The sequence below is a fragment of the Athene cunicularia genome, assembly GCF_003259725.1.
Source record: "Athene cunicularia isolate RWA chromosome 27 unlocalized genomic scaffold, athCun1 chr27_part1, whole genome shotgun sequence".
Lineage (NCBI taxonomy): Eukaryota > Metazoa > Chordata > Aves > Strigiformes > Strigidae > Athene > Athene cunicularia.
The window spans coordinates 4,353,050-4,362,347 of NW_020799138.1; the positions used below are offsets into that span (position 1 = coordinate 4,353,050).

The window sequence follows — 9,298 nt, forward strand, 5'->3', positions numbered from 1 at the left end:
TCAGACTTTACAACAAAGTACCGTGTTACCCCATACACTCAAGCATCACCCCAAAAAAAATCACACACAAAGGAAGCGCACAGATATCCTGCAGTTAAACCAAAGCAGACAGTGGATGGCACCGCCACCACATCACCTCCTGAGTCACAGCCTGCACCCAGGGGGTTTGGAGCTGTTTGGGGTCCCTCTGCCCTGCCCGGTGTAGTGGCAGGATTTGGCCCTGCTCCTCCTTTCCCCCGTGGTCCCACCACTGGGGCTGAGCAGTCAGGCATACAGAGGTGGGAAACGCAGAGGGCATAAGGACTCTGGTATTTAATCATCCTCATAAAGCTCCTTGTCCTCCGTGGATGTGTAAATGCTGTCCTGACTGCACCGAGTGTCCGAGTCCTCGGACTGGGTTTGAATAAAATACATAAAGTCCTGGCAGCGAGTCTCCTAGCCCATGTGATTTAAAAAAAAAAACCAAAACAAAAACATATTTAATGCATGCAGGGGCGGAGAGAGGACCTGCTGTGGGGGACTTTGTGGGGCATGGGGTAGGGTTGGAAGAGTGACACCCATGTCATGGCCCCAGGGGCCTCCTGGGCAGGTGAGATGGGGCTGCCACGGGGATCGGCCGTAACAGTTGGAGGATGGACAGTGTTTGTAACAGCACTTGGGGTGCACATGACTGCGAATCCATCACGGAGTTGTGACTCATCCCCAAACCCCGTGGTCCCAGCTGGTCTCATTGCACCATCCCGCCCCACCCTGGGTGTCCTCATGGGGATAAATAAGCAAGAGATGGAGAGGGTTGGGTTGTCCTGTGTGCAGTCAGCCTCTGGGTGCTGGTTTGTGTCCCGGGAGGATTTGGGGTGAAGGTAGTAAGGAGGAGGTGCTACAGGATTGTGCTTACCGTGTGCTGCGATGGGTTTGGACTGTGTGTGCAACAGCATCCGCTTTCTAGAGCTCCTGAAGTGCTGGGTGCTGGTTTATCTCCCCCTGTGTTAACTTCTTGGAGCTACAAGGATGTGGGCCAGCCGTGGGCTGGCTCCCTGGCACCGGCCGTCCCAGAGCTGGCTGCTTCCCGGCTTTGGTGCACGAGCTCCTTGTTTCCAAGCTAATCCCTGCGCAGGGAGTCCCCGTGTGCTGTGCGCTGCGAGCGCTTGGCTGAGCATCACCTGGCTCTGCTGTTACTTGGTGAGTGAAGCCGATTTACACTTGCTGATGACCATTCAGGTTGTTTTCTGTCTTGGACTTGTGTCCATATCGGTCTCTTCTGGGGGCTTTCCAGACTGTCTCCTGTTAAGAGGACAAATCTTGAGGGCCAGCTTGCAGATGGGCAAGGGCAGCTCCTCAAGATGTGTTCAGTGGTCTTGCTGCAATACTGCAGGTACTCGGAGGGTACCGCTGACTCCGTCCCATGTTCTGGGTATCTGTAGAGCTGAGATCTCTCAGGAGCAGCGTGTCTCCCCTTGAGACACCCCAGTCATACCTGTCTTTGTTAACCCAGCCCTGAGTATGGTGGGGGCAACAAGTGCATCTCCCTGAGATTACCAGGCCAGGGTTAACCAAAGGCTTGGGGGACTCTGGGTTTATAGAGGCTCTCCAAGAGCATTGTCCCAGGAAGGGAGGAGAAGAGCCCTGGAGCCTAGGTGATGGGCTGAGCCCAGCACCCACATGGGTGAGCAAGATCGAAAGAGGCCACTGGCCACCCTGTCACCCCCACAGCCACATGTCTGCACACAGCAGCCAAGAAAGTCCTTCCCCACTTCTTCAGCCCCAGCAGGTTATTTTCTCTGCAGGGATGAAGTGCCAATTCTGGATGGGGTGGGTCTCCAAGCAGTCTCAGACAGGACCCTGTCACCCTTCTGTCTGTCCTGATTATACAGAACTTATTACGCAGCATCTCTGGTAGCTTCCAAACTACTGCTGTTATTTTGGAGGGTCATTCATTTGTGCAGCCTCAGAGTGGCAAAAAATATCAGAGGAAACTGAATTTCTGTCAGGTTAGGCCATGTGCTCCTGAGCCCAGACCTGCTCCCCATTGCCTGCTGGTAATTGCTGATGCTGAACTGGGGGATGAGATGCTCATCCATCACATGCCATGTTGTAGGACATGAGCAGTGTGTCCAAAACCTACAGCTCAACTGTGTCACAGTAAAAAGGAGTTATCCAGCTTAGCTGGAAGTCCGAAATTTAAGAAGGCAATAAATAGCAGCTCAGAGCTTTGTAGAGACATTTTAAGTGACTGATTTCTTAGCAGAAAAGCCCATAGGGAGAGTCTGTGTTTAACAAGGGACTCTGGGGAGACACAGTCCTGGGGCGAGCTGGGACTGAGCCCTATGGGACCACGGGGGTGATTTGTGCCCGGGGCAGCACCTGTTGCTGCACCCAAACTGCTTTTACCTATCAGAGGCTCAAGGAGTTTGATCTCAGTTATTTATAGCAGCTGCTATAAATGTGCCAGGATGTGCCAGGCCAGGAGCAGAGGGGCTGCTCACCCCATCCTGGTGGCTGGGTGTGGCTGGTCCAGGATGAGCCTCTTCACTTGGGGTGGTGGGGCCCGGCTGTCTACCCCACACTGTCTCCCACACAGACTGGTGTGGGAACTGGGCTTACTGGGGGAGAGGGGTATGATGAGCCAAGCCCCACACAGAGCCTGTGGTTGGCTCCTTGTTCCTTCTCTTTTGGGAAGCAGTGAGCAACCAGAGATGCTGATGTCTCCAGGGCTGCCATCTGTGGGAGCTGGACATATGCTTAAGTTCTGATCCTGCTCCCCGGAGTCACCCCACTGTCTCTGGGTGGCCAGAAATAGGCGAGAGCAGGACCAGATGCTGCCAAAGACTCCAAAAAGCCACAAAGCATTTCCATGCCCAGGGCAACATCCCCTTTGAGGACCCCCTGCTCAGCCTTGGGCAGTGCTGCCAAGCCCCAGCATCTCCTCACCCCGTGGCTGCAAATGCTGTGCCTGGGGTGCTCCGTTGGCAGCCCGGTCAGCATGGCACCGCACGATGGCTTCAGCCCAGCGAGAGGAAGAGGAGGCACAGGCTAAAAGGAAAGCTGGTGCTGCTCACTCGAGCTTCCCCTCCTGCACTTGTTCCTGCCGGGAGAGGAATGAGCAGAGTCATGGGGCTGCAGAAACCTGACTCCTGCGGTGATCGCTGGTGGCAGCTGGAGGCACAACCACCTCCGCCGAGACCACAGGCTGAGCGCAGCAAGCAGGGAGGGGGCATTGCTGGAGGTTTTGAGGGGCAGCACCCAGAGGGGGGGGTCCAGGGAAGACATGGACCATGCAGCACCTCGAAGCCTTGGAGAGCAGTGTGCTGCTGCAGGGGCTGGAGCCCTACAGAGCACTGGCATGGCCTGTAATGCAGGCTTGCCTAACAGCTCTGCAAAACCCTATTTCCAGGGAAATTGAAGCTGCCTAGACCAACGAGCTCCTGTGAGTCCTCAGAGTCCCCAGGAGACGGCGTGGGTTGGTGTCCCCATGGGTGCTGTGGGTGCTGCTTGAGCATGTATCAGTGCATCCCCAATGGGACTCGGAGCAATAGAGCCACACGCAGCCCCGTGCTTTTGGCTTGAGCTTTGGGGCCACTGGTATTGAGGGAATGCAAAGGGCAGGTTTCCAGATCTGCTCAAGTAGAGCATGAAATGGGTGTAAATCCGGAATAATTCTGGATGAGAAGAAGGAACAGTGGTGCTCTGCTGACCCGCTGCTGTGGGCACTGTCTCCTTGCAGAGACATGTGGTGGCAAAAATACCCTCTTTGCTTGCTTTGATGAAGATCCAGAGGGCCAGCAGGGAGATGGGACTGTGCCCCTCTGAGGTGGCTGGTTTGCAGTGGTTCGGGCCCCTGAGCTGGGCTGTGGCAGTGGCAGACTCCACTTTGCAGTGATGTGACTCAGTTTATCCTATTAGATAACCCTGTTCAGCAAGGACAAAACTCTCCCTCTTCTAAAACAGGTTTAAATACAAAAATTGGTGCTCTTGCCACTTGACTTTTTTTAAATGTTGCCCTGTTCCAGAAGGCAGCGAGTTGCTCCCATCCCTCTACCAGCTGTATTGTGAATGTGCATCAAAGCCCAGTCACTGGAGCCATGAAGGGGCTCTTCGAACACTGTGATGAAGGAGGTCTCTGCCCAAGAGATGTTGCAGCCAGGGGCTGGCCCCTGCTTCATCCCTGGGGCTGGATGCAATGGGGGTGATCAGGGATGCCCACACAATTCTGTGCTGCTGTGGGGGTTGCCTGCCCTTGACAGAAAAAATCCATTTTGCACACAGAGACTCAATTCAGCAGAGGTAGCGAGGGAGCACGGTGATTTCTAAAATGCAGTTATCCTGCGCTGCTGGAAATCGATACCCCCCTTTGCCATTGCTTTTATCACTTGGTTTTATAATCACCATAGGAACGTGTCGATACCATCATGCACCCAGAGTCTCTCTTCCCATCAGAGCTATAAATGTCCAGTTCTCCTTAATTACAAAGGGTTGAAGGTTTCCAGCTCTCAGCATGTCAGGGCTGGGTCTGTGAGGATTATTGATCCTAAAGATTTTTTGGGGGCAGGCACTCAGCAGCACCATGTAAAGTTTTGGTGCATGGAGGAGTTGCTGTTTTCCAAGGGGAATGCTCATTCTGTGGAGGGTGAGGCCCAGAGGTGCATCTATCCCAGTATCCCTGAAAAGCGGGATCGAGTGTTGCGGTATATTGGGCTCATCTGACACAAGCCAGTGTTTACAGGTCAGATATCGAGTGAAGCCAAGGCAAGGTGACTCAAAGCAAGAGCTTTTCTAGTGTCTAGGAAGCCTTAGCCAGGCTTTTTGGCCTCGCTCGGGGCATGGCAGCCTGTTCCTCCTAGTGGGACCACCCATCTTGTCCCCACTTTGCTGTCTCTAACCCTTCTTGTTGTTCTGCTGCTCAGTGGAGCCACCCTTATCTCTGCAAATGGCCCATCCTAGTCCTGTCTGGAGAGTCGTCCTGATTGCTGTAACATTAGAAACTGCCATTATTGCCTTGCTTTTTGGCTCAAGATAAGACCTTAACCCCTTCCGCTCCTGAGCAGAGCCGCCTGGCACTGCAGGTTACTCCTGTTTGCTGTGGACAGGTGCTGTGAAATGGTCACTGCAGGACTGAGCTCCTCTGGTTGAGGAACCCCTTGCTCTGGGCACTGCACGTTGCTTGCACAAGGTGCAGGAGGAAAGCTGCTGATGGCTTGCAGCATATTGCAAAGGGGAGACAGCTGGAGTGGTGCCGCTAATGCCAAAGGTGGTTTGTTTTGTTGAACAACCTTGTCTGTGTTGTGAAATTACACGTCTAACAACAGCCAGCTGGTGCCAGGGACACCAACTGCTCAGCTCATATGGTTCTCAACCTGATGGTGCTTTTTGATCAGAGGCTGAATGGGGGTCTGGGAGGAGAAGGAGCACATGGAGTGCTCCTTCTACAAGAAATGCATGCATAATAATCTTTCTTGTAAGTTCAGTATTTCTGCAGTAAACCAGTTTGCAAAAACTCACTGAGATCTTGCCATCACCTGACTTCAAGGGTTGAGCAAAAATGCCCCAAAATGGCATCAGCTGGTATTGCCTTCTCAGCCCCCCCTCTCCCCAGCAGGCTGGGCGCAGGCGTCCTGGGAGCAGAATGAGAGGATGGCCGGCCTGCTACACATTCCGGGCCCCGAGCACCTTCGCCCCTTCACCCCCGCCTCGTTGGCTGCCATCAAGCAGCGCATCGCCGAGGCAAAGGCGCTCAAGATAAAGCGGCAGCAAGTGGAGCTGCCCGAGGAAGAGGAGATCAAGCCCAGAAGTGACCTGGAAGCTGGCAAGAACCTGCCTCTCATCTATGGTGACCCACCACTGGAGCTCATCGGGACCCCCTTGGAGGACCTGGACCCTTTCTACAAGGATAAGAAGGTGAGGGGCAGAGTTTAGTCCATGGGTAGACTTGGCATTAGATGCAAGTCCAAAGAAAAAGACTAAAGTTTGGACATCTCATTCCTTCCACCATGCCCAGAGTCTCATCTGAGCCCATCTTGGTGATCCACAGCCCCAGACTGCTGTGGTATCTTCTCCTCCTTGGCAAAGTCCCAAGACTTTGGAGGTCCAAAGCACACATAGAGGTCCCACCTCTAATGGCAGCACTTGATCCGTGGGTGTTTCAGGGGTGTTCAGAAGGGCTAACCCATCTCCCTCCTCTCTTTTCTTCACAGACATTCATAGTCCTCAACAAAGGGAAGTCCATCTTCCGCTTCTCAGCAACCCCTGCCCTCTACCTGCTGGGGCCCTTCCACCCCATCCGCAGAGGAGCCATCAAAGTGCTTATCCATTCATATCCTTGCTTTCTGTGATGTTGCTCCACTGGTCAAACCCTGATGCTCAGAGTGCAAACAGCCCTGGGAGAGGGCTGAGAGAGGCATTTCATGATGGTGTGGTGAGCAAATCTCCCAGGATGGCCCCCACCATAGCCAGGACCCACAGCCCAGCTACCCCAGTGCTTTGTTCCCTTCCCAAGGAGTGAGAGGGTGATTGAAGGCCTTGGTGACCTTGGTGGCACCAAGAGCTCAGTCTTGGTTGGAGAAGGGAAGAAACTTAAGTGGTGGAGATTCCTAGGAAGAAGTTCAAGGTCTCTGAGGTCTGGAAAGACTTGGAAAGGAGGGAAAATGTTTACAGATCAGGGGGACCTCTGGGAAGCAGGTGAATTAGGGGAGCTCAAAGGATGCTTTGGAGAGGGAAGACAGAGGAACCAGGACAGTGAGGTACAGGGAACGAGGCAACTTGGGTAGTGATGGGGCTTTTATTGTGACACAAGCAAAGATGGAAAGACAATAAAGGACCCCAAGAGCAAGAGGGGCACTAGGATGGGTGGGAAATGATCCCAGCAGAGCTCTGGTGACAGCAGGGGTTGATGGCCATGAGGTAGGAGAAAAAAGTGGGTGTTTGTGGCAGAGAGATCAGACAAGTAGGGAAAACTGTATCCTGGGGTGATGGAGAGGAAGGAGCACAAGGGACAGGAAGGGAAGCAGAGCTGGCACCACAGAGCTGGGGAGTGGAGTAGAAAGGGAGGTCAGGGGTGGGGACCATGCATGGGAACAGCAGGACTAAGGGGAAATTGTGAGAAGGAGAGTGAGGTGGGAGGGAGCTGCAGGAGGAGCAGGTCAGGGCATAGGAGCAAGGTGGGAGCCAGGACAAGAGGATTAAGGCTGCTTGGCTTCATAACTGTGTGAAAGGGGGAATCTAAGCAACAGCCACAGCATTTCTCCTTGACCAGGTTTTAAATTATTCAGCATGGTCATCATGATCACGATTTTAACCAACTGTGTGTTTATGACGATGAGCAACCCCCCGGCATGGTCCAAGAACGTGGAGTAAGTCCCTGCCTCCCGCGGCCTCCCCCAGCTATGGGGGCCACCCCAGCTTGGCCATCCTTAGGAGGGACAGGACCCAGGCTGTTGGGAGGGCTGTAGGCACCCTTCTGAGGAGGAGAGGTGTCACTGGGAGATGCTGGTGGCCCTCTTGATCCCAAAAGGAATGTCTTTGCTCTGCACTAGCATTGCAAAGAGCGGGAGTGTTTCCAAGCTGCCCAAAATGTGGTGGGATCCCTGCAACAGGAGATCACTGCAGAGCAGGTTGGGTTGGGTTGGGTCAGCAGTGAGAGTCTGGAGAGGCTGAGCAGATCCACCAGTCCAAAGAGCGTGGTGAGGAGGGGAAAATCCTCACCAGCCGCAGGTGAGGAGGAGGAAATCCAGCATTTTCTGCTATGGTTCTGAACAACAGGGTCTCGGCAGGGTTTCACAGAGAGAGTGGTGGTGTTGAGACTTCAGCAGGGATCAGAGGTGTTACAGAATAGTCACCAAAGGGATTGGTACCTCAAGATGTTCCAACTTACCTTATGAGGTGAGTTGAAAACCTCCCACAGTGCTGAAGCACCCCAAGAACACAGCAGCCCGTGACCATGAGCCCCCAGACTCAGCTCCCCAAGATGGTCCCACTGGCAGGAGTAGACAAAACCTCATCCTGAGCTGGCCCTTGGACCCGAGTGAGCATCCCCTGAGTCACTGTTCCGATTTCAGATACACTTTCACTGGGATATACACCTTCGAGTCCCTCATCAAGATACTGTCGAGAGGCTTCTGCATCGACAGCTTCACATTCCTGCGTGACCCGTGGAATTGGCTGGACTTCATGGTCATCTCCATGGCGTGAGTTTGCTGGGATGCAGGGAGGACAGGGGGTCTGGCCACTGCACCCGGTGAGGGACCCTGGGGAGGACGACTGAGAAACAGGGGGGTGGGTGCCTGACAGAGTCCTTGAAGCCCTTTCCTCTCCTCTTCTGCAGCTACATTACTGAGTTCGTGGACCTGGGGAACATCTCTGCTCTCAGGACCTTCCGTGTCCTTCGTGCCTTGAAAACCATCACCGTGATACCAGGTGAGACTTAAAGAAGGGGTTTCCTCTCCATATCTTCCCCTTCCATGAGCTCATATTTTCCCACAGTTCACAGCAATTCCTTGTTCTTTGACAGCTCTAAGAGAAAACAGAGGAAACAAGGTCTTCAATACTTAAAAATAATTTTCCACATAATTCAGCTTTTGGGTCGGGTCCTGCTGATTTTACATCTTGAAATTAACTCCACTCACTCAGTTGTTTGGCCAGTGAAAGCCCCTGATAAGCCAGACGTGGTATTTAGGGCTCCTTGGAGATGCCTTAAGTGGGCTGGTGTTCACGTTGTGTTTATGGGCTTGATTAACTGATATAATTTTCTTGGTCCTTGGAGCCATAAACTCAGTTTTGTCCCTGCTGCTGACAGCTCTGGTGCTAAGGTTGAAATATTTAATGAGCATTAGTGCAAGAGCCACATGGCGAGTGTTTAACATCACCCCAAACATCCAGCCTGCGGTGTTAGGAGCATGTTATCAAATACCTCTGATGGCTGTTTCCCAAATCTGATACCATTTCAATACTCTGCTTTGGTACCACCTAGTGCAAGTTCATGGAAACGATAGGTCAGACCCATTGAAGAAGCATGAGATTGAACAGAAAATGATAATTCCCTGTGGTAAAGTAATTCCCGTGTCCCTACAGTTTCCAGATATTTAGGGTTCATATTTGAATATTTTTTGCCTCAGTGAAGCAGGCTAAAAATTGCATTTAGTAAAACATAAGCTGCTGCTTCTTTCTGGAATAACATCCCCCCAAGAGGCTCTGCAGAAATAGCAGTTTCAAAAATAAACTGTTTTAGAACGGCTGTCCTCAGCAATTCCCAACATAGACAAGCCCCTGGAGAACAGGATTTTACCTATATAGTTGGGGGGGGGGGGGG

The 9,298-nt window shown here is 52.8% G+C and overlaps 1 protein-coding gene across 1 annotated transcript in view; it reads left to right on the forward strand.

Moving 5' to 3' along the window:
- The first annotated feature begins 5,628 nt into the window (after window positions 1-5,628).
- Window positions 5,629-9,298, forward strand: part of SCN4A (sodium voltage-gated channel alpha subunit 4) — a 33,009-nt gene continuing 29,339 nt past the window's right edge. Inside the window, 5 exon segments of the mRNA XM_026864620.1 lie at window positions 5,629-5,892; window positions 6,189-6,327; window positions 7,247-7,343; window positions 8,049-8,177; window positions 8,315-8,406. Coding sequence (XP_026720421.1) covers window positions 5,629-5,892; window positions 6,189-6,327; window positions 7,247-7,343; window positions 8,049-8,177; window positions 8,315-8,406 — 721 coding nt within the window.